General features: G+C 42.8%; 2 protein-coding genes across 6 annotated transcripts in view; both read left to right on the top strand.

The window, feature by feature from the left end:
- SUPV3L1 (Suv3 like RNA helicase) lies at positions 1-14,763 on the top strand. Its single transcript, XM_082222050.1, has 15 exons — positions 1-287; positions 1,477-1,554; positions 2,202-2,309; positions 3,869-3,983; positions 4,309-4,477; positions 6,038-6,149; positions 6,446-6,523; positions 7,450-7,541; positions 7,952-8,132; positions 9,287-9,380; positions 9,993-10,212; positions 11,469-11,549; positions 11,874-12,050; positions 12,686-12,834; positions 14,262-14,763. Exons 1-15 carry the CDS (start codon positions 26-28, stop codon positions 14,722-14,724), a joined length of 2,379 nt encoding a protein of 792 aa, XP_082078176.1. The 5' UTR covers positions 1-25; the 3' UTR covers positions 14,725-14,763.
- A 149-nt stretch (positions 14,764-14,912) lies between these two features.
- The window catches only part of LOC309532093 (hexokinase HKDC1), a 29,161-nt gene continuing 16,403 nt past the window's right edge, over positions 14,913-27,670 (top strand). Inside the window, exons 1-3 of one of the 5 annotated variants that reach the window (XM_082222028.1) lie at positions 14,913-15,185; positions 25,220-25,382; positions 26,450-26,598. In XM_082222028.1, the coding sequence (XP_082078154.1) occupies positions 15,180-15,185; positions 25,220-25,382; positions 26,450-26,598 (318 nt within the window). In that variant the 5' untranslated portion in view covers positions 14,913-15,179. Of the gene's footprint in view, positions 15,186-18,581; positions 19,314-20,271; positions 20,714-20,741; positions 20,937-20,962; positions 21,734-25,219; positions 25,383-26,449; positions 26,599-27,670 lie in introns of those variants that run through there. The other 4 variants (XM_082222027.1, XM_082222031.1, XM_082222030.1 and 1 more) reach the window with 4 other exon arrangements.

Below are 27,670 nucleotides of genomic sequence, written 5' to 3'. Positions count from 1 at the left end.
GAGCTCAAGGCTCCCTCTTGCTCCGATGTCCGTGAGCCGGTGCGCGAGGCTGCTCTGTCGGCTGCCGGCTGCCCCGCTGCGCTATGGCGGCCTCTTTGCTCTCCGGAGCCGGCGCGGTGGGCCGAGCCGGGCAGCCCCAGCAGCGGGTTTCTTCTCCGACGGGGGAGGCAACGGCGCGGGCGCCAAAGCCCCGGACACTTCCTTGTTCGTGCCTCTGCCCGTGTCCCCTTCGTCGCCTGGCCCGGAGGGGGACGTGGGAGCCGAGCTCACGCGCCCGCTCAACAAGAGTAAGCGGCGGCGCCGGGGGTGGAGCGGAAGGACAGGCGGGTCCTGTGGGTTTAGAAAGCCAACCGTGCGCGGTCGGTTAGGGGGCAACGGGAGTGCTTTTTCCTTGCCCGTTTCTTGGATTTTTCTGTCATCCAAACAGGGGTGGGCAGCGGGCAATTTGCGAGTCGCACCTGTCCCACAAGGGCAATTTTACCTGTCCTTTAGTAGCCCTTCCAAATATACGTTGAGGTAGTGCGTGAGGGGGAAGCCTCAACTTGCATAGTAAGCCCATGAGAGTTACGTTCCGAGGATAGTGCCTAAAGCCAAAATTGCCTATACAGTGGTGCCTCGGGTTAAATACGCTTCAGGTTACAGACTCTGCTAACCCAGAAATAGTACCTCAGGTTAAGAACTTTGCTTCAGGATGAGAACAGAAATCATGCTCCGGTGGCGCGGCGGCAGCAGGAGGCCCCACTAGCTAAAGTGATGCTTCAGGTTAAGAACGGACCTCAGGAACGAGTTATGTACTTAACCTGAGGTACCACTGTACAGTAGTCCAAACAAATTGGGATGCAGTTGTGGTGTTGGTGGGGGATTGCCAAAGGTTCCCTTCCCCTGACACCCATCATTTAAAAAAAAATTTTTTTGCCAGGCACGTAAAGCTGAGTGCACAAGTTAAATGGGTGTATGTTGCGAGTGTACTGTGTAGAAAAGAAGCAATATTGGAGACCCCATGTGCATTTTGCCATATTATGGCCTCCGCTAGTTTCTGGGAAATGAATGGGCCACAGATTTCTTGAGGGGATCGTTCAAGACATACGTTTATTCCACCCCTATGTCTGCGAACGACCTCTTATAATCTGTGATGCACTTTAGATCATGCAGAATTTATTGTACAACCTGACCATCCATGAGGTATCAGGCCCTCCCCTCAGTCGCCTATCACAGTTTGGAGAACAGAAATTGACCATCCCTGATCAGATGGCAATTGTAAAGTTACCATAAAGGTAACTGTTGTTAAGATTGTTAGTCTCCATAGCAGATTTATAGAAGGTGGATTTTACAATATGTTTTTTGTGACTACTTTTTCTTTCGGTGTATAACCCTTTCTTGATTAAATGCTTGAAGGGTATAAAGTATTTTTTTTTTTTTTGCACAAGTAATTTGCCATTCCAGTTAGCTTGACAGTATCTGTATTTTGTCTTCTAGGTGAAGTCCTGAAAGTATTAAATAAATTTTACAAGAGAAAAGAAGTACAAAGACTGGGGGCAGAAAATGGACTAGATGGTATGCAATATGTGGTTCTAGGGATAATAGAATATTGGATGTTTCTACATGCTTTATGAGAAGCTCATATCTGGACTTAGTCTTTTTTTGACTCTTAAGTTTTTCTAATTCTACTTCTAAAACTGACTGCTTTAGTCAGTGCTTAATAAAATAGTGTGTTGTTATTATTATTATTTTTTAATTTATGTCCTCCCAAAAGAGCCCGGGCAGCAAACACATTCACTTTTTGTAAAGCACTCCAAAACAGGTTTATAAATACAGTTACAATTAAAACATTTTAGAAACAGTTACAATTAAAAACTTTAGTTCATCCAGGAGTTCATGGAAGTAGAATAGGCAGATTTCAGCTGATCACCCCTTTCCCTTGTCTCATTGAACAGCTTCTGAAAGTTGGAGACATTCTAGAATAGTGTGGGAAGCATTGCAGTGTTACATGGGGATTGTCAGGTATCTTAACATGATTTGAAATGTATTGAGTGTTTCAGTGACCACATGCATGGGTATAATCCTACTGAAAACAAAACACTCTTTAGTTTTCAAGCTAAAAATCTTGTTTTGTCATTAGATCTCTGGTCCAGTTTGTAGGAAGTGGAGTTTTGTGTGCAATACTGAACTTGCTTGTGTGTATTTTCCCCTCCCCTTTATAGCTCGTCTGTTTCATCAAGCATTTATAAGCTTTAGGAAATACATAATGGAATCAAGTTTCTTGGGTCCTGATGTGCACATTCTCCTAAATGATATATGCTGTGGTGCTGGTAAGTATATTCAACATTATTTCCCCCTCCCCAATCATTCTTCTTAAAAAAGACACTTGCTTAAATGTTATGGGTGATAAACTTATGGGTAAATAAAATTTGCTTTACCCTTAGAAATAAGGAACTTAATGGGTTAGATTATAATATTTGCCAGTGTGTCATAATGGCTAGGAGTGAGAGATGGGAGTGAGTGCTGTGAACCAGTAAATGGCCTTAGGCAACCCTTTGTTGAATATGTGACAGAGGTGTTAAGTGCTGTTGTTTAAACATCAGATACTGGTACATAGCCAAGACAGAAGTGTGACTGCATTACTGTGTAGAACACAGATACAAACAAGTGAAACATCCAAGAGTGGGTGTGCCCAGTTCCCAGGTAATGATGAATCGACAAAGCAAAATAAAGAGTATGCATTAAATCTTCAAATAAATTCCAACTGAGCAACTTCATGCTGAAGGCTCATTTTGAACCCTTTTCCTTGAAGTATGTCATCTTAGACCTTTCTGGCTTCTGACTGCTGACATTTTAACATCTGATTTGTATCCATTTATTCAGCTTGTTTCTGTTTTAGAGCTTATATCTCTACTTAAATGAATGGGCACAAGTGTGTACTTGTGTCTGCTGTGCACATCAACAACCTTAATAAGTTAATACTGTAATGAGAATGTTAGAAGATTATAGTAGGGACAACAAAGAGTGAAAATTATACTTTGTATTTGCTCTTATTTCTGGTACCAGTTCACTACACTGAGTTCATTAGAGTTGACCCTAATACAGCAAATGGAAATGCCAAGAGTATAATCCTCCCCTTTACACAGAGGGCAAGGTGTGGATGCTCCTGATTAGCCTGCATTCAGCTGTTTCACAGGCCATGGCAAAGCAACCCAGGGGCCCTTTAGGACATTCAGATTTGCAGGTCCTGTACAAGAAACAGAGTACAACATGCTAGTGGGAGCACCTTGGAGTCTCCCTGCTTCTTGCAAAGGAACAGAGACTAGGAAACTGGGCACCCAGAGAGCACTGAGAAGGGAGGCAGAGAAGGCTGCTCCTTCCTTCTGCTTCCCTCCTGGCTCTCTTCCATGTCCACATGGGACATGGAATCCATGCATGGGGAGAGCAGGACTCCAACCCAAATCTCATGAAAACCCAAATCTCATGGGATTTCTTAATTTAAAACAAGGCATATGAGCTTTTATTCTTGAGGCCATGATTGAAGTTGTTTGTTTAGTGCAGTACTAGAGAAGAGCTGCTGCAAATGGGCCTGTAATACAGAAAAGTATGTGTAAATTCTCAAAGTATATTAGAAATTATTTAGTCCCCAAAAGACGATTAAAACATTATATTGTGAAATGATGCCAAATGTCTTAAGTTTAATTCTGAGTACTTGGGTTTTCTTGTAATTTAGAAGTTATTCACAGAAGTTATAGGGTTCTTAGAATTGTCCACTGACATTATTTATATCACCAGACTTAGCAATATTATAATTATTCTGAATACTGTACATCACTGGGTGATGGTTTACTACTTGTTGATTTTAATATACCTTTCTCCTTCCTTCTAGGGCACGTTGATGATCTGTTTCCATTTTTCATGAGACATGCTAAGCAGATTTTTCCTATGCTGGAGTGTATGGATGATCTGCGTAAAATCAGTGATTTGAGATTGCCACCCAACTGGTTAGCTTTTTAAAATCACTTATATGTCTTCCTTATGATAATAACAATGTCAGTGCTGGGACAATGTGCATTTTATGTCCCTATCATGGCAGTTATTCTCACTGAAGTTGTCATCAGCGTCTTGTGTTACTTTTGAGTGTTTTTCTTTAATTGAAAAAATGTTATCAAAAATCACAGAAATTGAGGTGTGAGATTACATGGTTTGAAATCAACATATCTAAAGGTGTATTTAGTTTTTAGTTTATGTATATACTACAAAGTGAGGTGGTGTTTAAACAAACAGACTGCCAGGCTCAACTATGCATTTCTCTATGTATTGTTATAGGTATCAGGACGCCAGAGCTATCCAAAGAAAAATTGTATTTCATGCTGGTCCTACAAACAGTGGAAAAACCTACCATGCAATCCAGAGATATTTAGCAGCAAAATCAGGAATATACTGTGGCCCTTTGAAGCTTCTGGCACATGAGATCTTCCAGAAGAGTAACGATGCTGTCAGTATGTTAAATGTGTTTCCATGCTTCTGTGACTGTTACAGTCTGTGGTGATGATTCATGATATAGTATTGTCAGTGTACGCAATATTTTTCACAGTCGCATAAGCAAAAAACAAAACAAGTACCCCAATAAGCGCATAATTATATTTTGACAGTGGGTGTGCACAATAGAGGAAGGGGAGAGAAGAAAGGAAGAGGTAAAAGAAAGAATAAGTGCAAATACAGCTATATTAGTAAAAGTAGCTATCTTGTGATCATTTTTGTTATGCTGCATTGACTACCCTTTTTTGCTTGAGGCATTAGTAACTTCTGGAGTTCTGTAGCTGTCAAATGAGTAAACAATATCTGTAGCCGAGGCAGCAGAATCCAGATCTTGCGGCTGCTGAATGAGTACCTCTGTCATATTTGAGCATGTGCTTTCTGCAACAATCTCAGTTAAAGGAAGCCAAAACAGTTATGAGCTGTTCAAAGCCTGTACTGTAAGGCTCAGCACACCCTAAACCAAATGCATTGAAGGCAGCAGCATTCAGTCACACTACTGCACCAGTTAACATTACAGGTTCACGACCATTGCAACCTTCTCCACCCATACAGATTTATTTGCCATCATATTTATGTCTTTATCCATGATGGCTAGATAGGAAACTTTTTTTTTTTTGTATTGTAGTTGTTTCTGAGACTGAAAGGTCTATAGCTCTTTGGTCAAGCACAAGGCTTGCTTGCAGAATACCCCAGGTTTGACCCCTGGCATCTCAAGGGAGGGCTGGGAAAGGCTGCCGTCTGCCACCCTCGTGACTTGCTGCCAATTGCTGTAGGCAGTTCTGAGCTTCTAGAACTTAAACAAATTAAATGTGTCTGTTAAATCCACAGGTACTATTTCTTAGAATATACTCTCTTGAAAAGTATGTCTATTCCAAGCTGCCTGTGGAGAGTTTGCCTTTCTCTGAAGCAAACCTGGGAATCCTAAGATGGTGGGCTGGAAGAGTTTGGATTTGATATCCCGCCTTTCACTCCCTTTAAGGAGTCTCAAAGCGGCTAACATTCTCCTTTCCCTTCCTCCCCCACAACAAACACTCTGTGAGGTGAGTGGGGCTGAGAGACTTCAGAGAAGTGTGACTGGCCCAAGGTCACCCAGCAGCTGCATGTGGAGGAGCGGAGACGCGAACCCGGTTCCCCAGATTACGAGACTACCGCTCTTAACCACTACACCACACTGGCTCTCAAGAGTGACAGTGTGGGAGGGGTGGTTAACTCTGGCTGCTAGAGGCCTCCTTCAAGAACTTTTGCTTGGTTCCCCCTTCCTTGCTTTGGAGGGACGCTCTTCCCATCTACCCTCTTCCTCTATTTGCATCCATTTTTTAGTAGCTCTTGTTTAAAACAAAAATGGGGGTGCTCGGGATTTGTTTTCTAAGATTTTGATTTCTGCACAAGATGCTTTATTGGGCTGTATGTTGTCTGTTTTCATATTTCAGTGTACAGTAGTATCCTTTGGGAGCTTAGGTTGGATTTCTCTTCCTAGAAAAACCACCTGTATCCTCTCTCTCTTTAAACCTTACAGAACGTGCCATGTGATTTGGTAACCGGAGAAGAACGTGTTTGTGTTGATCCTGAAGGCAGGCAGGCTGCCCATGTTGCTTGCACTATTGAGATGTGCAGCGTCACTACACCCTGTATGTAAACTTCTTTCTTTTTTGTGTGTGTGTTCTTCACGGGTATTGAAGCATATCATGTTCTAGTTTTATAAATTTGCCTGTAGTGTTCTGATATATTTCAATTTAGAATTTCTTCTGTTATGACAGATTAACAGGCCAAATAAATGACAATGTAGAAACCATTCTTAAAACTTTGTAAAAACTGTTTAAAGAATTCATAATTGAAATTACTATTTTTCTTCTGTCTTTTACCTCTTAAAGTTTGTTTTTCCAGTCCCTTTTACCACATACCATCATTTTTTTGTATTTTTAAGATGAAGTAGCTGTGATTGATGAAATCCAGATGATTAAAGATCCTTCCAGAGGTTGGGCCTGGACACGAGCACTCTTGGGTATGTTTTCTGCAGGTTTCATGTTAGTAAAACAAATTACCTTTAGCTGCTGATTTGCGACTTCTCTTTCATATGGACAGTGTAGTGCAGGGCTCCAGAACAGCCTTCCTTCCCCAAGCTGGTGCCCTCCAGTTCTGAACTGTTTCTCTGACCATTTGCCATGTTGGCTGGAGCTAGTGGAAGTTGTACTCCAATAATATATCCAGAGTACTTGGGGAGGAAGTCTGCTCAGGAATGTTAGTTGAACCTGTCCTATGTATGAGTATGGTGTACTGACACATTGAACTGTATCCAATTTTATTTAGATTTAAAATAAAAATAGCCAGTCTACTAAATTTGTAACGTGCATTTTGAATAGCTTTATTTCCATCCTGCCTAGTGTGATAGTGATGGCCGGGATCCAAAGAACCACTTCAGGCACATCCTTAGCAAACCATTATACAAAGCCAAGTCCCCTCTGTTTCAAAGTCAGTTCACTATGTGACTTGAGGGGTTGAAAAAAAGGGTGTGCAGAACCAGTTGCAATTGTTTTGATCCTAGCACTTGCTTCCATCTTGGGTAGTTGTCAGACAATGAAATACTGTCCAAATTTTGGCATGGTTTACTCAGAAGTAAATTCCACTGTCTTTCCAGCGAAGTGTGTAACTTGAGCTGGATATTAGGGTGGGGTCAGTTATTCTCCTTGATATTATAGTTTTGAACAAGTGGCTCCACAGAAGCAGCATAACATTTGAATGAGGTGGTTATTCAGATTCATGAACTGGGCAAGTCTTACTGGGCTTTGCTAGCTACAAACGTCTGCAAGCAAAACATTTGATTATGATAGCCTTATAGTAGCAATGCAAACCATATGTCTGTTTTCAGTATGTGTGATCCGTGTAAACTGCTTTTACAGTCCTCCTTTCTTATGTGCATTTTATATTTAGGACTCTGTGCAGAAGAAATCCATGTTTGTGGTGAGGCTGCTGCTATTAACTTGGTGACAGAGCTCATGTATACTACAGGGGAGGAGGTTGAGGTAGGCATTGTCCATATCTATCTCTATAGCTACATACTCCGATTTTTAAAGCTCCCTTTCTTAAAAATACTCACTAGAGCCTGTGCATTAAAATCAGTGCATCAGTTGTGAAGCTGTTAATATGTTTCTGGCATTAGCAAGATTATCCACCAGGCCTCTTCTCCCTTAACTGTCTCAGTGGGAGAAATGAGAAGCAGGGCTCATTCCATCAGCTTTGCCAAAAAACCCACCTCCATCAGACACCTCCTACTGATGAACTGCTTCTATGCCAGCTGGTCGTTATATATTATACTTCCACCGCAACCAACCCCTTGTGTGTGCCAGTGTAGTTTACCTGATTGCTACCCATGTCTCTTATTGACTGCCATTCTGTGATGGTTGCAAGGGTAAATGATGCTTTTTCTCTCCAGGTGAGAAACTACAAGAGACTCACCCCTCTAAAAGTCCTGGATCAGGCCCTTGAATCTCTAGATAACCTTCGCCCTGGAGACTGTATTGTCTGTTTCAGTAAGAATGATATTTATTCAGTGAGCCGGCAAATTGAAACCCGGGGCCTAGAATGTGCTGTCATATATGGAAGTCTGCCACCTGGTAATTACTCTTTGATATATGTTGGGGGAGTTGGGAGGTGTGAATGCTATGTGAATAATTAGGAAATTTCTGTTTAATATTTGAATATTGAAGTACTTGCAACATCATACCCAAGAATTCTGAGAAACCCCAAGAAACAGTGCAGTTTTGGAATCAGTAGTTAAAATCAGTGCAGGTTCAGTCCTCTTACCTTGATTCAACATGGCATCCAAACAAAGGAAAAAACTGTTCCTTGATCTTGGGAACCATCATGCAAAATTTGGTTATGATATTTTAAGAGGAGTCCAAATGCACAGTGAACAAGCAGCTGTCCAGAATTTATAGTATGCTGTGTTTTTAAATGTGCATTTCTTTCTTTGGCACCTTGTCTTGGAAAATGTTAACTTGTTCATCTAGTACTTGTCTGGTTCACATATTCTTAGCAGGGATGGCCTTGATTACCATAAACTATACAGGGGATAGATCTGCCCATACAGCTTTAATCATACACAGCTCAATCTAGTTTTTAGTTCTGTACTGATTGCATTTCCATGTACGGTTTGCATTTCCTGAAGTCTCCCTTCTTCTCCATGGCCACTTATTATTTCTTTATTTCAAGAATTTCTAAACAGCCCTTTATCCTGACAGATTTCTAGCAGTGTACAGACACTTCACGTTGGGTGTGGGCAGCATGAGTGAAAACTTGCAAGTTGCCTGACACACAGGAAGAGGGGAAAGCAGTGATGATACTGTCTTAGGAGCTGGTTCAGTCATGTCAGAGGGGCCTACACAGTCATCTTGGAAGTAGGCAGAGTTGCCAGGGTGGGATGGAATGTGCATGGCACCAGAAGCTTGGGCAATACTGGCAACTTAAGGTTCTGATGTCACCAGAAGCTTATATGGCCACATATACGCTGCTCCACATGGAGATACCAGCTCATGCAAATAGTGCTTTCATGTGAGCCCATGCCTGCTTCCAAGGTAATCTCAGTGGGCCACTGACATACCTGAACTGCCACTAAGCAGTTCAGAATATTAACATTTTTCACTGTCACCTGCAAAACACCATTGTGGAATGGTAATTTTAAAGTATTGACAATATTTGGTTTATTTCAAACCAAACTAAAAACCATAAATGTAAATTGCAACATAGTCTACACTTGTCATTGTTTCAGGGACAAAACTTACACAGGCAAGGAAATTCAACGATCCCAATGATCCGTGTAAAATCATGGTTGCTACAGATGCAATTGGAATGGGACTCAATTTGTAAGTATCCTGGGTGGATTGCAGATTCTATCAGAATGAGTTAAATGTGTTGGTTCTTGGCTTTTTCCAAAACCATATCTCAGTGTTACATATCTCCTGTGGCTCTTGTGTACAGGCAAGTACTGGTTTCTTAATTTAACCCGACTGGAGCAGGATTTCTAACCATTTTTGTCCCATTGCAGAGACATTAGATGATGATCTAGATAACTAAGCTGTTCATAAGAGCCTGTCTGTGTGGCATTGAGCGTCATCATATCTCTTGTACCTTTCCAGCAGTGTGGAAGATGGAACGCCATCAAAAGTTGGATAGGGTTGGTGCATTCACTGGGAGTTGCATTGCACTGGGCCTAGTGAGCTTAGATGTATAGGGGTAGAATGTTTGTTCAAGAATGGACATTGGACATCTAGCAGTCACCCACTACTATGTGGCAAACCTGAGACTGTGGAGATATCTGTGTTCGGAGTCATCTGTCTGACACCTTTTCCTGACAAACCTTTGGGCTTGTGGTGAAATCCTGCATTGTATTGACAAGGTTCACGTTTTGAGAATTACAAATTATAGCTCTTTGTTCCGACTTCAGTGTTAATCCACTATCTATGCTTTTGTTCTAGGAGCATAAAAAGAATCATTTTTAACTCCCTCATTAAGCCTACTATCAATGAGAAGGGTGAGAAGGAAATGGATACAATTACAACATCTCAAGCTCTACAAATCTCAGGCAGAGCGGGAAGATTTAGCACTGTATTTGGAGAAGGGGAAGTCACCACCATGCATCGAGATGACCTTCCTTTGTTAAAGGAAATCTTGAATAAATCAGTGGATCCCATAGTGGTAGGATATTGTTATCAACAACATCATCATATTGTTGGTGCATTTTTCAGCTGTCTGATAGTAGAGCAGCATTGGAGCATCTTAAAACGAGTTGATCAGTCATAGGAAGCTTCTACCGGGTCAAAATGTTTTGTTTTTCTAGCTCAGTATCATATTAATCTGACTTGCAGCTATTCTCCAGAACCTCTGAGAGGCATCTTCCCATCATGTGTTGCATACAGCTTTTAACTGGGGCCTTTTACCACTGAGCCATCTCTCGCCACACCCTGCCAACTTATTTGTGCAAGTAACAATTCAAGCAATTGACATGACCTGGAATATAAGTACAGTGGTACCTTGGGTTAAGTACTTAATTCGTTCCGGAGGTCCATTCTTAACTTGAAACTGTTCTTAACCTAAAGCACCACTTTAGCTAATGGGGCCTCCCGCTGCTGCTGCGCCGCCGGAGCACGATTTGTGTTCTCATCCTGAAGCAAAGTTCTTAACCCGAGGTACTATTTCTGGGTTAGCGGAGTCTGTAACCTGAAGCGTCTGTAACCTGAAGCGTATGTAACCTGAGGTACCACTGTACTTGTATGAGCATTAGCAACATTTTTTTAAATTAAATTTTATTGTTACCATTCACATTAACACACCATACAGAAAAAGAAAATAAATTTCCATCACTTTTGGTGGTGATCATTAGCAACATTTACTAGCAGAACACTTTCAGCCAGTGTGGTGTAGTGGCTAAGAGCAGTAGACTCGTAATCTGGTGAACCGGGTTCGTGTCTCTGCTCCTCCACATGCAGCTGCTGGGTGACCTATTCACACTTCTTTGAAGTCTTTCAGCCTCACTCACCTCACAGAGTGTTTGTTGTGGGGGAGGAAGGGAAAGGAGAACGTTAGCCGCTTTGAGACTCCTTCGGGTAGTGATAAAGCGGGATATCAAATCCAAACTCCTCCTCCTCCTCCTCCTCTTCTTCTTCTTCTTCTTCTTCTTCTTCTTCTTTGGAAATGAGGAAATCCCTGCTCATAGGACTTACTGCTGCCTAATCAAATGAAGATGATAATGTATGAGCTGGTTCTCTGGAATTTTTTAGCTAAGTAGCTCAGTTACATTAATATTAGTGCAGTAAATGTTGCATAGGGCATAAGCTGACTGGGCCACCTTGTTGTTTAGATGCTTGTTCTGATAGTCAGATAAAATAAATTTAGGAAAGTTTAATTCTTGTAATAATGAGACCCTTTTCTCCCCACCTCTTTTTTTCACCCAGACTGCTGGCTTGCATCCTACCGCTGACCAAATTGAGATGTTTGCATATCATCTTCCAGATGCCACTCTATCAAATCTACTTGTAAGAATCAGGAAACCTGTTAAGTTTTAACATTTCTGTGAACAACAGTTTAAGCTTCATTAGCCTAGCTAGAGAATGCTAGTTAGGATTTTGAGGAGCTGTTTACCGGCGTCTAATCTGCACAGACAGGCTATCTTTGCAGTGTTTGCTTCTGCAGTTGATAGCTTTCCCTTTCCCTTTTCAAGTCTTAAGAGGGACTTGCCTCATTGACTGCAGAGCTGCTGCAGGAAATTGCTAGTTTCCTTGTGTTAATATTGATAGATTTCCATGGGGATAGTCAGGGCTTCGTCTAACTAAGAGCATCTTTATCTTTATTTAAAACAGGATATTTTTGTGAGCCTCTCTCAAGTTGATGGCCTCTACTTTGTGTGCAATGTTGATGACTTCAAATTTCTAGCTGACATGATTCAGCACATTCCACTGAACCTGAGAGCCAGATACGTGTTCTGCACAGCACCCATCAACAAGAAGCAGCCGTACGTCTGCACTTCGCTGTTGAAGGTAAGTGACCTGCCTCTCCTGTGTGTGTGCATCAGCGTGCATTTTTGTGGGAGTAGTCCGTGTTGTACTAAGTTGGTGTCAGTCTCTTCATCCATTTGTGGGCATGATCAGAATTAGGTGACCCAAGTGACAAGTTGAGATGGTGGTGATCAGAATGCTGTATGGATATTTGTCTGGTCTGCCAGCAGTGGTGCCACAGTTACATCCAGTGAGGGGTTGGAGCAAGATGCTGGTAAATTTGGGTTGGCTTGGGCTCAGTGGTGGGTGCACCCGATTGCCTCTGCTGGTGTACCTGAACTGCCCCAGCCTTTACTCCTGTTCCATAAAGCATGAGGAGTTACTGGACATTTCACAGGCCAGCAAAACTGTATCTTATTCATGATTACAGAAGCATTACAACCGTCAGCCTCTCCTTTTCCAGTGCCTGCTCTGAGACACATGGGGGGAAATTCGGGGGGGGGGGTTGCATCCAAAGCATTGCAGAAAGTTTATATCATAAACTACTGTCATGGCTGGGTTTGGCAGAAAAAAAGTGGGCTGCTGTAAAGGGCATTTGGCAGTGTGAGAGATTTATGGCAGTATTGTTCTTGGGGAAATATTCATTGCTTAATGCTTCTTCTTTTTTCCTTTTCTAGTTTGCACGGCAGTTTAGCAGAAATGAACCTCTGACATTTGACTGGCTGTGCAGGCATATTAATTGGCCTCTAGTCCCGCCCCAGAATATAAAGGACCTTGTGCACCTTGAAGCTGTTCATGATGTCCTCGATCTGTATCTGTGGCTGAGGTACTGGAGGCTTGGTTCCTTCTTCCTCCTCTTCCTTAATGCGGGCAGCTTTGGGGCATAAGGAGTCCTCCGCTTTGGGTAAAAGCATGGTTCAGTCCTCATGTGAGATGACACCAACGCAAAATGTTGGTGGGGAACTACTGGTCTTTTGATCTCCTCCTTGTCAAAATTTCTCTGCATGTGGAAAACACCCAACAGGGGGATGGCGTCTAAGGCAGCCTCTTCCAAGATGGGTTTGCTTTCCATGTTCAGGGAGATTTTGAAATAGAGGCACTTTGAAACAAGCGATTTCCTGCATGGGTCTGGGGAAGGAGCAGTTCTGGGAGAGAACTGTACCATATCAGAAACTGCATATTTGAAGTGTCATTAAGTTGGGACCGGAGAGAAGTCATTTACTGTCAGCTCTGCTAAGACAGAGGCTGAACAACTGGTTCTTTCGACCTATTCAGTTAGTGCAGAAGAGAAACAAGATCTTTTTTGGAGGTGGAGAACAGATGAGGGAGAGGTGAGGGGTGGGGGTGGGGTGTAGAGCTGTGGACATAGATTAGGGATACTTGGATTTAAATCCATGCTCAGCCTAAGCTGTTGCACATGACTGATGCAAGTATAAAATGGGTAACCCACTGCGTGCTGCTGCCACGAACTTCTTGGAGAACTGTGGAATAAAACACAGCTATTTTATAGATGGTTTCAAACCAGAGTGGCTAACGGGTTGCTCTCCAAATGCTTCTGAACTGCAACTCCCATCGTCCTTGGGGTAAACTGGCTAAGGCTGATGGGATTTGTAGTTCAGCGACACTTGGAGAGCCAGACATTGCCTTCCTTTCATTTAAAATATTCTATCTTGTTTACCAGGCTATGCATAAACTGTGTGATATTAGCTTTTTATTGTAAGCCTTTTGGCTTAATGGTATTGCATATTACACTTAAACACACCCACACCCCAGATTACATGTGTTTTTGAGGTATAACAACTTGATCAGCTGTTTGCTCTAAATTGCTACATAGTTTCATTTGTATCTTAACCCCAGAAACTTGAAGTGCATAACAGATAATATGCTGATCAGTTAATGCCCAGGACTACAGATGTCCAAAGACGTTTGGGTTGAATCTAGCCAAGTTATTGCATGAGTGGAACAACTTCTACTTGCATAACAGAACTTTCTTTTTTTTCTTCACCCCCTTCGCCAGCACCCCAAAATGGGGTAGGGGGGAGCTCCAGAGCAGATCCAGAGCAGAGAGCATGCAGGTGATGGGAGAAAAAGGAGAGGAAGTTCTGTTGCATGTGCAGAGGTTCTGCTCACACAAGTAGCTGGATTCAGCATTTTAGTGAAGAGGTCCCAAAGTGCCTGTTGAAGGGGCTGTGGGCTGTTAACCTTTCAAGAACTCTTGGTCTGAACTTACCATACATGCATGTTTCCTTGTAGCTACCGGTTTATGGACATGTTCCCGGATGCTGCTCTCGTCAGGGACATACAGAAGGAGCTGGACGACATTATACAAGTCGGGGTGCTTAACATTACGAGGCTGATCCGAGTATCGCAGGCCGCTTCTGGGTCTGTCACTTTACCAGACGACTTTCCTCTCCAGAGGGCTAGCATTGGCAATGGGATGTTGAATGCGGAAGACCTCCTAGAGGCTAACGGAGAGCTTTCCCCAAGTGGCGTGAAGACCCAAGGGCACCGACGAGCAAGGGGATCCAAAGCGATGAACTATAGGCCTGCTGAAGCACAGGGCCGAGCTCAGGGCGCTCTGGCTGCCAGACTAATACAGCAGGGACTCCTCACCCAAGATATGCTGAAGCAGTTGGAACATGAGTGGCTGGCTCGTCGCAAGGGCTGTGCCACAGATGAAAACACAGGCCCAAACAAAGGGAAGAAGAGGAAATAGGATGCTGTGTCTTTGCAAAATAAAAATTATATTTAATAAGCTTTGGTCTTTTGATGGTATAGGTTAGGAACTTGTTGCCCTGCAGATGTTTTTGGACTACAGTCAGCCCCAGCAGCATGGCCAGTGGTTAGAGAGGACAGAAGCTGTAGTCTTAACAGTATCTTGAGTGGCACATGTTTTCCATCCTGATGTAGGTATAGATTTTTAAAAATTCGTATTATAAACAGTAAAAGAATTTTCCAGTTGTACATTGCCTTAAATGGTGCTTTACACCAGAAGCAAGAAACAAAATGGGGCACTTAGAGTCTTGACTTCCAGTGATTGTGAACTGCATCTCCCATCAGCCTCAGCAAAGTTAATAGTCATGGACTGAGAGAACTGCAGTACAGCACACCGTTTCTGATTGGGGCAGGTGGGTGAGAACAGGAGGAGAGGAGAAAACAATACCACAAGAGATGAATGTGAGTAAATGCAGCTACATGAACTTTATTGGGCTTGGAGCTGAAGTTGTAGGCGTCATTATAAGTGTAAAGTTTGCAGCAAGCATATTCTGTGAATGTCGTGCTACCCCAAACCATAACGTTGGTCCAAAGGGACCACACATCTTTGTTTAAACACTAAACCTCAGATAGCTCAAAGCCAATGAGTCACATCACAAAGTTCATGCGTATTTTTCTAATAACGCAACCTACCTCTGCAGTTGGTCATCCATCTCATTCGACGAGGTACATAGTTCAGCAGATAAACAGATTAGTAGAAAGGTCTTTTGACTCGTAACACCCTCAGATAGGACACCCAACCCACACTTTCTAATTATCCTTCACAGGAAGGAAATAGGTTGCATTCTTTGGAAGAGTGCTTTGGGGGAAAGGTCATGATTCTATCTCACCGTGTCTCTTTTTGAACGTAATTTTCAGTACAGTGGTACCTCGGGTTACATACGCTTCAGGTTACAGATTCCGCTAACCGAGAAATAGTACCTCGGGTTAAGAACTTTGCTTAAGGATGAGAACATAAATTGTGCTCCAGCGGCACAGCGGCAGCAGGGGCCCCCATTAGCTAAAGTGGTGCTTCAGGTTAAGAACAGCTTCAGGTTAAGAACAGACCTCCGGAACGAATTAAGTACTTAACCCGAGGTACCACTGTACTCTCAAATGAAGTATGAAGAAAATTTATACAATATTTCTCTGTGAAAGGGCAAAATATATTTAGTGGAAAGTGCCCTTAGAATTGAGCCTGAACACTCTCTGAACACTCGCACCCTAGCAGTTAAGAGGGGTTGATGCTGCCCAAGTTGTAATACTTGCACAGAAGCAGACTTGGGAAGGGAGAACTTTGCTCCATGGAAGGGCACGGTGGCTACCTGAAGCTGATACCGTAGGCATTTATTGCTGTAGTATATATTTCAAGAATGAACTTCGTTGATTGCGGCAGTCAAGATTTGGCTGTGGCTCCCTTCCATGTGACCTTGAGATTGTGGCTGTGTGACATTTGAATGACTCGGAACATCCCGTAGACAAGAAAGCGCTGGAGCAAGTACAAAACGAAATCTTGGGTTCTGAGTAGTGAGCCTTTAAGGAGCAGAGCACTAACGGGGACATTCTTTTGAATATTTGCTGAGATTAGCACTTCCTTTAATTTGCTGTGTGTTCCCATAGTGTCTCCATAGTAACTGTTATAATCACTCTGAAGTTTGCTCAAGCGTTTCTAAGGCTGATTTGGACGAAAGTTTACTTCCACACTAATGATGTGGGTACAATTAGACTCGATGAAGAGTTAACTGGGTTCACATGATCTTCTAAATGAATAGGGTGTACTACTGCACTAATCCTCTGCTAACAAGTTCTGGAGCTAGCTAGCTCAGGACAGAATTCTCCACATGTTATTAACCTGAATGGCATTTTAGGATTTAATAGAATTGGGGTGTGTAGACTGGCGCAGTAGGCAAATTTTGGAACCTTGATTTTGCTGTGGGGGAGATGAATGAATGCCAAGTATTTTGTGGAAAGGGGACAAGTAGTAAAGACTAAGCTCCTCTCCAAGGTTGACTGTGTAAGAAACACAACAGCTCCCTCCTGAAATGATCTCCTGTTTTTAGTGCTAATACAGAAGGCTTGCATTTAACTAGTCTGATCCCCTGTGGTGAGTAAGAATTGCCACCAGGTGACCATATGAATCGCCATCCTCTCTTTTTGCTATAAAGCACTCCAGTGGCCTCTTTGAGGTTATACAGGAGGTAAATGGGAGTGTCATGCACAGTCTCCTTATTATGTTCCTGTGGTCTGGAAGCTGTTTATTAGCATGCTGCTGAGTGTTATTGTTGGCTCCCCATCCAAGTTCTCCCTGTCTTCAAAAGATTTTGGGACCACAGAATAAGAGATTGGGCACAGTAGGTGATTGGAGAAGTGGCGAGAGAAGTGCCAAGGAACCTGCCTGGTGCAGTGGAAAGAGAGGAGCAGGGCCTGAACTTTTATGCACAAAGCTGCGATAGGTTCGTAAAGTGGTGTGTCAGGTGGGAAAGCAGCGACCTTGAGATGGTGGCAAGCTATGAAAGAAAACTCGGGAGAAACATATTTTTTGCAGTCTTAACTTTTACAGACTGAGAATTCTCCTTTAATGTAATTATGAATTAGGGGACCCAGGTCTTAATTTTTCACTGCTGTCATATCCGCCTTTGGTCAGGCAGTAGTGGGTGCCGACTCGTCCGTTGAAGACCAGCGTGTTTGGGAAACTTTTCTTGCATTTGTCTCCCCCACTGCCCTTTCCCCATTAGCCGTTTTCCAGGAGGTCATCCGAACAAGGATGACATCGCTGTGCTGCCATTGTTCAGCACTCTTTAGCTGCCTTTTAATTGAGGGTACAGGGGAACGGAGGATAATGATGCCACTGATGGACAATGAGTCCATTGTTCTTTCTTTCTGTGTGCAATTGTGAAGAGGCTGAGAGCGGTTGCAGCGGAGTCTCTGGGTGTCAGTTGCTGGAAATCACAAGTGCAGAAAGTGCTGTTCTCTTGCTCCGCTTGCAGGCTTCCCAGAGGTATCTGGTAGGCTACTGTGAGAACCACCTTGGTAGCTCAGTCAGTAGAGCATGAGACTCTTAATCTCAGGGTCGTGGGTTCAAGCTCCACACTGGACAAAAAGATTCCTCCATTGCAGGGGGTTGGACTAGATGACCCTCGTGGTCCCTTCCAACTCTATGATTGTATGAACAGGATTCGGTGTTAGCAGGACCGTTGGCCTGATCCAGGAGCTCTCTTCTTATGTTATAATGTTCTATACCATTGTATATGCTAAGCATCAGCCTGAGGGGATGACGTTTCACTTACTAAGCAGAGCTAACTTAGGGCTAGAAAAGCTTTCTCTTGGACACATCTTGTCTAGCAGCCACCCACTAGACACAGATCTAGTTCAGCTAGCAGCAAATTCCGGTAAACAAAACTCACAAGCTGTACTGGCGCCATGCTTTTGGGGCTCTTCAATTTGTTGTGAAGTTATTTCAGCTTTGGAAACTTCACCAGCTATAGGAGGCTGGGGATCGGTCATGTTGGAAGATACAACTGAGGCTGCCACTCTCTGGATAGATCAACCTCCTTGGTTATGAACATTCAGCATTATAAGCCACAGGATAGGTTGGACCTAAAGTCGAGTGCTTGTGATGTCCATTATGCCTCTGTCAAAGTACTACACAGCTCAGCTCTTTGTGTTTATAAGCAAGGCTCCTTTTGCATCTGTTGCTGTCCAAGATCTTAACAGCCATGTTACTTCATTCTGCTATGGCAGCTCCTAAGCATCAGTGCATGGTTGAAAAATACATATTTTTTTTGCACAGCTCTTCCTTTCTCAAACACTTTGAGATCTGGGGGTTGTGTGGCAGACGACTGGCACTTGAGAGCCCACAGGCAAATTATTGCGAAGACTTGCCTAGATGAGACGAAAATGTAGCAGACTGGGAAAATGCACTTTGCAATGCTGCAGAGTGCCAAGCGGCTGGGTGGCTGGGAAGGAAAGTGTCCTCTATTCCCATGCCGTTCCCAGCAATGTTTCTGAGCGATACAATGCCCATTGAAGTGGCTTGTTTTTACTACTTTTCCCCTACTGGAAGTGTGCCATGCTGTGGAAGATCGTGCTGGGTTTCAGTTAAGCAAAGAAGCACCCATAGCAACTGGTTTGTTCAGGGGTAGAACATTTCCAAATTGGGCCAGTAGCTAATTGTTTCCTTTTCGCTGCTCTTGGCAGTTAGCCACCTGTTCAGTATTAGACTATACCAAGTGGTGGGAGGGACTCTGTGTGTGAGAGAGGTGGGGGGGAGAGGGGAAGGAGGAGAGAGCAAGAGGCTGGAGATTAATCATTGAACCAACTAGTACACTGAATGGACTTGTTTAGGACTGGCTGCTCTGGGGTTTCTTATTAACATCTCTGCTGGCAAATGGCCCCGGCAAGTGAGTTTTGCTGGCCTCATAGTATATGAATGAGATCTGGAGTTAGTTGCTCACAGCCGTTCCATCAATACTGAGGCATTAGAGAGAAATGTTTGCTGTACACTTAGTGTCGTTTTATTTCACAAAACTAAAAGAGGACCAGATCAAAAAGGTAAGAGTTGGCTGGGCTCACTGTTTTGACATCAGCTACTTTAAATAAGAGAATTGTTTTTTGACTTGTGGGTTGTCATTAAAAAAAGAAGAAAGTTTTGTGTATGTAGTTACAACATACACTTAGCAAAAATTGACAGAGGATGAGTTTGTTCGGCTATTTTTAATTTAATTGCACTCTCATAGGTGGAAAAAATATCTAAGGAAAGGAATCTTGGTGCAAGCAAAGTTCAGAATCTGTGACAAGTACACCTAAGCTAGAATGGTAATTTTTAGATTTAACCACAACGGACTGTCCCTATTATGGAACTGTGCAAGGCTAGAGCTGCTAATCGGGATTTGCAGTCACATTTTAATACTAACATTTTATATGAGGACAAAGCTGCAGTTTTCTTCCCATGGCTAAACAGGCAGCAATAAATAAATAGATCTTCTTTTTAGAAAACACACCCAGGAAAATTACTGCTACTACAATAATTCTTTTAATAATCAAATGGGCTATAACTTAAACCCAGAGGTTTAGTTAAACATAGCATTAGTTATCAATCTGGAAAAGGCTTTTAGATCTGGTTCCGTGATGTGTCTTTCTAAAGTCGTGTTATTAGCCTTCCATCATTCTCTGAGACCTCTGCTCTTCTCTCCTGTCCACCTTCCCCCCATGGTGGAAGAATGCCTTTTAGTCATTCTTCCACCATCATAAAAGAATTCCTAGAATTACGTGTAGGTTGTCACACAACATGTGCCCTAATCTCTTCAGACGATGGGTAAGTTAAGTAATTTCCCTATCTTGTAAATATGAGTCAACATATTTGTTAAGAGAAAATGTGTACCTTAACATAAAATATGCTTTTTAAAAAACAAGATGCAGCCTTGATCAGTCCTGAATTATTTTTTATCATTGATGGTTTATTTTATTACATTTCTATTACACACATCAACTGCCTGTGTCCCCTGCCCTACGGAGGAGGCTGTCCCAACACTGGTGTCAAAAAAGTTTCAACTACTAGTCTAAGCAGCTTTTGCATTGAAATGGAGGAAGCTTCACTTTGTCCTTTGCCTCAGACAGCAAAATGTATTGGGGTGGGCCTTTGTATCCCGTTTTCCAGCCAGAAAGCTACCTGAAAGACTTAAAAAAATGTAATCGATAAAGGCAGCCCCTTGCTCTCAGACCTACAATCTTAAAAGAAATGACACAAACGGAAAAAGGAGGAGGGAAAAAAGCGAATCTAGGCATTTGGTCTAAATTTGTAATGACCAGCTAGAATGGAAATATTTCAAGGAGAGGAGGAGCCAAAAATTGTGGGTCTGTCAGCAGAGCTGATGGAGAGGCTCTGTGGTCCCATCTTTCTCCTTGGCATTGTCTTATCGCCTGATGGGACAGCTGCTGTAGATGACATTTAGGTCTGCCCCAATTGCACATAATGTGCGGTCTGGATATAATTTATAGAAAAAAGGGGGTGCATGTGTATCTGCTATACCTCCCCTGCTTGACCACAGTCTGCTCTTTCAGTTGCTTTTTCTCGTCAGCTGAACTCTGATCCTTGGCTGGGCAGAAAGATAATCTTGTGGGGAAGAGGCAGTGAGGAGGGTGCAGCCCCTGCAACCTTCATACCCTCTTCATGTGGTAAACATTAGACATTTCCCCCTGCTTGATATGCACTGCGGTGAAGGCCCTGTTTTCAACAAACAGCTCTGTTGCTGCCATGTATTGTTTGGTCTTTAGGAGCAGTTGCTTGCTAAACTTACAGCACCACACTGGAGATTAGTGCTGCCTTCAAGAACACACGTCCCAACTTTTCCTTCTAGATAGCACAACAAAATAGTTAATGGGAACATGGCTAATTTGTAATCCCAGATATATCTTGTAATATATTAATTATTACCAGCTTTGGGCCCTGCCGCCATCAATAGATAAAGCCCGCTGAGGAGAAACCCCAGTCTGTTGGTGGAGTAGGCCTTAAACATTTCCTAAGCTTAAAGTTGAAAAGTAACACTGGTAAAATGTGCTATATATTTTTTTTATTTCTGTCACTTTCTGTGGTGCATTAGCTCAGACCAACTTAAAAGATCTTGTGGGATTTTTATATTTAGAGACCGTTGGTCTAGTGTAGCAAAAACGGCAGTGCAGTCCTACACATATTTACACAGAAGCCCTGTTGAGTTCAGTGGGGCTTACTAAGTGGATATAGAAAACCCCCAGTTTGATGGTGCTGGTGCTGGTGATAATATTATTATTATTAGTGCTGCCATCCACTCTGGGCAGCTTCCAACAAATTGTGAAACCACAGTAAACCATCAAATATTAAAAATCTTGCTTCGTCCGTAAACTCACTATTGTAGCTTTAAGCAAACCACCTGTCCTCAGTCGCTCCATCCGCAGTATGTGGTAAATGTGCTGACTTGTACAGCTACACAATGCACGTGAGTTACTTTGAACACAAAATACTTTACAAAGGTTAAGTGTAACTATGATTAAATCTCCCATTTCCATGTAATATCTTCTGAATGATACCCAAATTCATGCCTAGCACAGAATATCAATTTTGGTTTCTCTTGGTTTCACTCAGTTTCTCATTTTTCTAGTCATAAATTCAGTTTGCCCCTCCCCCTTTTGTTAACAATGTGTTAAAACTCACCAGCATTTTATTGTAAATTTCTGCCAATTTACACATTTTTGTATGTAATCTATGCCCACACTATTTAGTTGGAGAAGCACTAAATTCAAATAATAACCGTGTTTTGGTTCACATATGGTTTTGGAAAGGGTCAATTAGAAGAAGGAGAAGAGTTTGGATTTGATATCCCGCTTTATCACTACCCGAAGGAGTCTCAAAGCAGCTAACATTCTCCTTTCCCTTCCTCCCCCACAACAAACACTCTGTGAGGTGAGTGGGGCTGAGAGACTTCAGAGAAGTGTGACTGGCCCAAGGTCACCCAGTAGCTGCATGTGGAGGAGCGGAGACGCGAACCCGGTTCCCCAGATTACGAGACTACTGCTCTTAACCACTACACCACACTGGCTCTCCAGGAAGGTTCATATTAAAATCCTAGCTGAACCAAATTCATTTCCCATCCCTACATAGTGAATAGACTGTGGGATCTGGGTACAGACCACTTTCAGGCATCTCAAACATAGCTCTGAAATATAACACAGAAAGTGACCCTCATTGAGATGGCCCCCTTCTGGGCTCATCGATGCCATTTTTGGGTGGAATTCAACCCCATACCAGCAATCTGAGGTTGAAGAATTGCACTTGGGAGACCTTGTGCAACAAACAAACCCCCTTCCCCAAAAAGATCAGACTTTTTGCAAGAAGGAAAGTGATTGGGAAATATGCGCAACAATACTTGCCTTGACACAACATCATCTCATCGCCTCACAAACAAATCAGAAGAAACACTCGTTAGATAGCCAATGCTGTCAAACAAATCAGGATTAATGCTCAAGAAACAGCTTCTCTGGAAGCTCCCATAGCTTGCAGCTGTGCACAGAGGCAATACATCTCTTCTCTCCAATACTTCAGTGACAACATCACTGCCTTATCCAGGGTCCTCCCGACTCTTGGCAGTGTCTGATAGGTTTCCTGTGTTGACATGGGAGCCAGGGAATCATTTCTGCTCATTTGGTTTCCAAAGGGAACGAGGAAGGGGCAATATGTCCTCAAATGTGCCCCAGCAGTAGTCGCTGGCTGGCTGAGTGCGGAACAGACCTATTTGTTCAACACCCTTGTAAATAGAATTCCCTTCCCATTAGGTCACTCACATGGCTAGTTTTACTCATGCACCAGACTACCGTCTCTCACATCCATTCTACCTCAATGGTACTTGCAGCCGTTAAAATATAATCTAATTTAGAATAGATTGTTGATAAGGATTATAAAGCTAGCTTTTCGCTCTGACATGGTATGTTGGGTGCTACACATTCCTAGTGCAAAGGAATTCACAAAATGGGCCTCTTTCAAGTCCTAACAAAGCAGCTGTGCTTACCTTTGGACTAAAGGAAACCCACAAGTCTGTGCCAACCTCTCTTGAATCAGACAGCATCAACAACGTCCTTAAATTTGGCTAAATCGTGTCTCAGTGGCTTATTTTCACTTTGCTACCATAGCACCTCACCATCCCTGTTGTGTAGACAGTTCCACAGTCTTCTAGGTTTAACACGTGTTCCCATTTTAATTCCCCGTGGGCAGGACTTTTTCCCCAGCTGGAACTGTCCAGAACTCAGTTCCTGCGCTTCTCAGGTAGGCGCCGTTGCTATTATAAGAGAAAAAGGGAGAAGTTCATGATGGGTTCCGGCACCTCTTTTTCTAGAGGTGCAACCTTCCAACAGTTTGGCTTCACTCCCAAAGGTACACTTCTCCATTGTCTCCTGAGACAGACGGATGCCAGTAACGCTCTCTGTAATTTCCATGGTTAGCATAGCTGTTTTGTCAGTGCTAATCCTCTGCTGCGAAGAGGAAAATGTTTCTAAGATTCTTCATTGGATCTCCCTCCCCACTGCCATGCCTCCCAATAAGAACTGGATTTTCTGAATAAATATTTAGAAATGAATTTGGGAGGCTGGTTGAAGGGAGGAAGGGAAGACAAAGCATTCTTCCTGATCTGACCTCTGTTCATTGGATTGGCCTGGTTATTTACCCAAGGGGTTGGATGTCAACAACTCAGTAAAGTGGGAAGCAGGATTACTGTTGACACAGATAAAAGTGACAAGATAGCTCAGTCAATCCATAAATGGGGGGAACGACATGAGGGCAATAACCTCCATTAGGACCAACTGAACAGTCATGAAAAAGTAAGTTTCCAAGATAATAAAAAATGTGATGCATAACAAAAATAAGAGGGAGGAATAGAGAAAGAAAAATATATTGTCAAGGAGGTGCAGAGAGCCAGTGTGGTGTAGTGGTTAAGAGCGGTAGTCTCGTAATCTGGGGAACTGGGTTCGCGTCTCCGCTCCTCCACATGCAGCTGCTGGGTGACCTTGGGCCAGTCACACTTCTCTGAAGTCTCTCAGCCCCACTCACCTCACAGAGTATTTGTTGTGGGGGAGGAAGGGAAGGGAGAATGTTAGCCGCTTTGAGACTCCTTTGGGTAGTGTTAAAGCGGGATATCAAATCCAAACTCTTCTCTTCTCCTTCTTCTTCAATGCCAAACTTCAGTGTGATCCCACCTTGGGGCCACTGATGCCAACAAGTGCTCCTGCTGCTGTTGTTTGCCACTGCTACCAAGCCTCCCCTCTCCCAGCTTAGCCCCCAGACATGCTTTAGTGATGGCACTTTTAAATGGTTCCTAAGCTGGTGCTTGGCTCTTTGGAAGGAAAATGTGTTTGAAATCTAGGGTTTCTTTGCAGCCCTACATGGGTGGTGGGTGGGTTAAAAGCAGGTGGTGGGCAAATATATATAAAAAAACAGCTTATAAGCATCACTGCTACAGTGTGGGATGGTAGCAAAGTCAGGGAACATGGACTTTGAAGAATGTCTAGTAACACTATATTGAACAAAAATATTGCAGGGTTTACACAGCTTGCTTGGCTCATGGTTTTTCTTTTCCAAAGCAAAGGCAACTAGCACAAGGTATTTCTCGCCCTTTCTGTTCCTAGTAGCAACTTGTATTTTGAAGCTTCTTTGGGCAGATATGGGTTGTTGATGGAGTGTACACCAATGAGATTGCAACTGCAGGTCTGTGTACATAGGATGTGTGCATGTATTCTTGCATGTGTGTCGCTACTAGTCAGTGCAAGAAAAAGAGGCCACCCTTCTGCAAGGGAAAACTGCTTTAAGGTACCGTATGTGGTTGCTTTTTAAAAAAAAAAACATTCACACAACCAAGCTGTGTATAAATTTTATGAAATAAACACATATTTATTCATAATAACAATTAGTAAAAAATATCTTGAACCTCTTGCCCCAGGTTGATCGGTACTTGTACCACATGCGTCTCTCTGATGACGTCCTCCTTGATTTGATGGCCCGTTTCCAGGCAGAGATGGTGAAAGGCCTGGCAAGAGACACCAATCCAACAGCCACACTAAAAATGCTGCCAACTTTTGTGCGGTCCATTCCTGATGGCACAGGTAAGCAGCCGTTCTGCATTCCTCCTGCCATTATCAACGATAGCAATGAAGCTATCGATGGCTACTAGCCACAATGGCTATGATTTGTCTCCAGCATCAGAAGGCAAAACGCCTCTGGATGCCTGTTGCTGTTAATCACAAGTGGAGAGACTCATGTCCTGCTTGAAGGCATCTCATGGGCTTCTGGTTGGAGGATGTTGGACCAGATGGACCTTAGGCCTGATCCAGCAGGGCTCTTCTTATTTTGCTAATTTTAAGAGGATGGTTCATGATAGCGGCGCTGAGATTTCCCCAAGCCAAAAGCAGAGCACAAGGAGGCAGTGTGAGGGGAGAATGAAGCTGCCTATCTTCCCCATCTCCCCTCAAAGAGATGAAATGAATTCCAGGATTGTATAAGTAGGCATGATGAAGGAAAACCAAGATCCTGTGTCCTCTAATTTTGGGCAGAAATTGCAATGCACCAGTGTTGGAACAGGTACTTGCCTTTGGTTGCTGCATGCCAACCTGGAGATGGGAGTCCAGCAACATCTGAAGGGTCACTGATTCCCCATCTCTGCTCTAATATCAACCATATAGTACAAATACATTAGACAATCTGTAAGAACCAGACAACACACAATTGTTTTTTATGTTGAGATTCCTGCATTGCAGGGGGTTGGACTAGATGATCCCCAGGGTCCCTTCCAACTCTACAATTCTATGATTCTATGTCTCTGATAATGTTTTGCCTGTGTGCATTTTGGACTGTCAGAGGCAGTATGTCTCTGAATGCCAGTCGCTGAGAATTGTGACTTTTGGGGGAACCATTTCGCTACTGTGACACATGGTATGCTACGTAGCATAATGCTAGATGCCTGGTGGAGATGCTTCTGGAGAAATCTTTTAAGAAGCATATATGCCTCATATGTACAACTGAGTTTCTAGAATATTTGGCTTTTAAAAAATATAGTAAGAATGGCACCAATGCCCATGTCTGATCTCTCTACTGAGACCCTGCTTGGGCTCTGATGCAGAGTTACCTGAAGTTTGGAAGACCCAATCATTTCTACCTGTTGTTTGTGTTACAGAAAAGGGCGAATTTCTTGCTTTAGACCTTGGGGGCTCCCGATTCAGAGTCCTAAAGGTCAAAGTGTCTGAAAATGGGAAGCAAAATGTTCAAATGGAGAGTCAAATCTATCCAACACCTAAAGAAATCATCCATGGGAGTGGGACAGATGTAAGTAGCGTATCTTCCTCTGAAACATGCTCTCTGTGAAGAATGTATCCTAAGACATAAAAAGATCATATTAGCCAATTTTAGTTTTAATATTTGCAAGCTCCCAAGGCATACAACTTTCTCCGGGAATAGTTATTCAGAGCACCTCAACAGATGGCAGCTGCATCTGGAAATGAGCATGGCTTACTAAAAGTCAACCAAACCATGGCTGCCACATGCTGAGAATATGCATTAATCTTTAGCAAGCCAGTGACAATTTTGGGATGATAGATGCATAGGATACTGGGGGATAATAGATATAGGATACAGAGGCTATGGCTGCATTCAGACACATTATTGTGTTAGTTTTATGAGTTATAGCGCTAGCACTTCTACCCCAAATTCTAACATTCCTTTCACACCACAATACCCTGTTGTGTTTTGATCACTATACTGCCATGATGTACTAAATTTTAAATGGCAGGAAATAACAGTATGCCAGGATACTGTCCCAAATTTCATCACATGGGTTTCAGTGAAAACAACAGGGAAGCTACAGAGCACAAATTTCCCGAGGTTCTCCTAGTTAATATGCAAACAGATTTTATTTTTCTGGAGAAAATTAAGAGGGAATTGAGTGCTAAACTTCTGCTAGATTCCACTAGGTTTCCAAAAGTGGGTTTTACATTGTGTGAAAGATTACTCAAAACATGAAAACTGACAGGTAAGGAACTGTTGGGAAGATGAGATAAAGTACCCTCTGAATTAGGGTTGCCATTTTTCAATAACTGAAAATCTGGAAGCAAAAGTTATTGAGCTTTTGGGCGAAATTGGAACAACAAAATGGACGTTTTTGAGCCTTTTTTCAGTAAAATTGCCAAAAACGGCACTGCTGACATGTGGTGCCATATGACATTTCTGCTGATTTCAGCCCAGACACTGCTTCCAAGAGCAATATTCCAAGAAATTCTGGACAGATGACAACCCTACTCAGAATGCAGCCTCATTTATGCTGACCTTGTGATAATGTACCTTAGGCTTTTTTTGTTATCATATTGATAGAAAATATAACCATTGTTAATTAAAGGCATTG

The sequence above is a fragment of the Podarcis vaucheri genome (genome assembly GCF_965113315.1).
Source record: "Podarcis vaucheri genome assembly, chromosome: 5".
NCBI lineage: Eukaryota > Metazoa > Chordata > Lepidosauria > Squamata > Lacertidae > Podarcis > Podarcis vaucheri.
The sequence above is the reverse complement of the archived record's forward strand: the minus strand, read 5'-3'. Positions and strand labels throughout refer to the sequence as shown.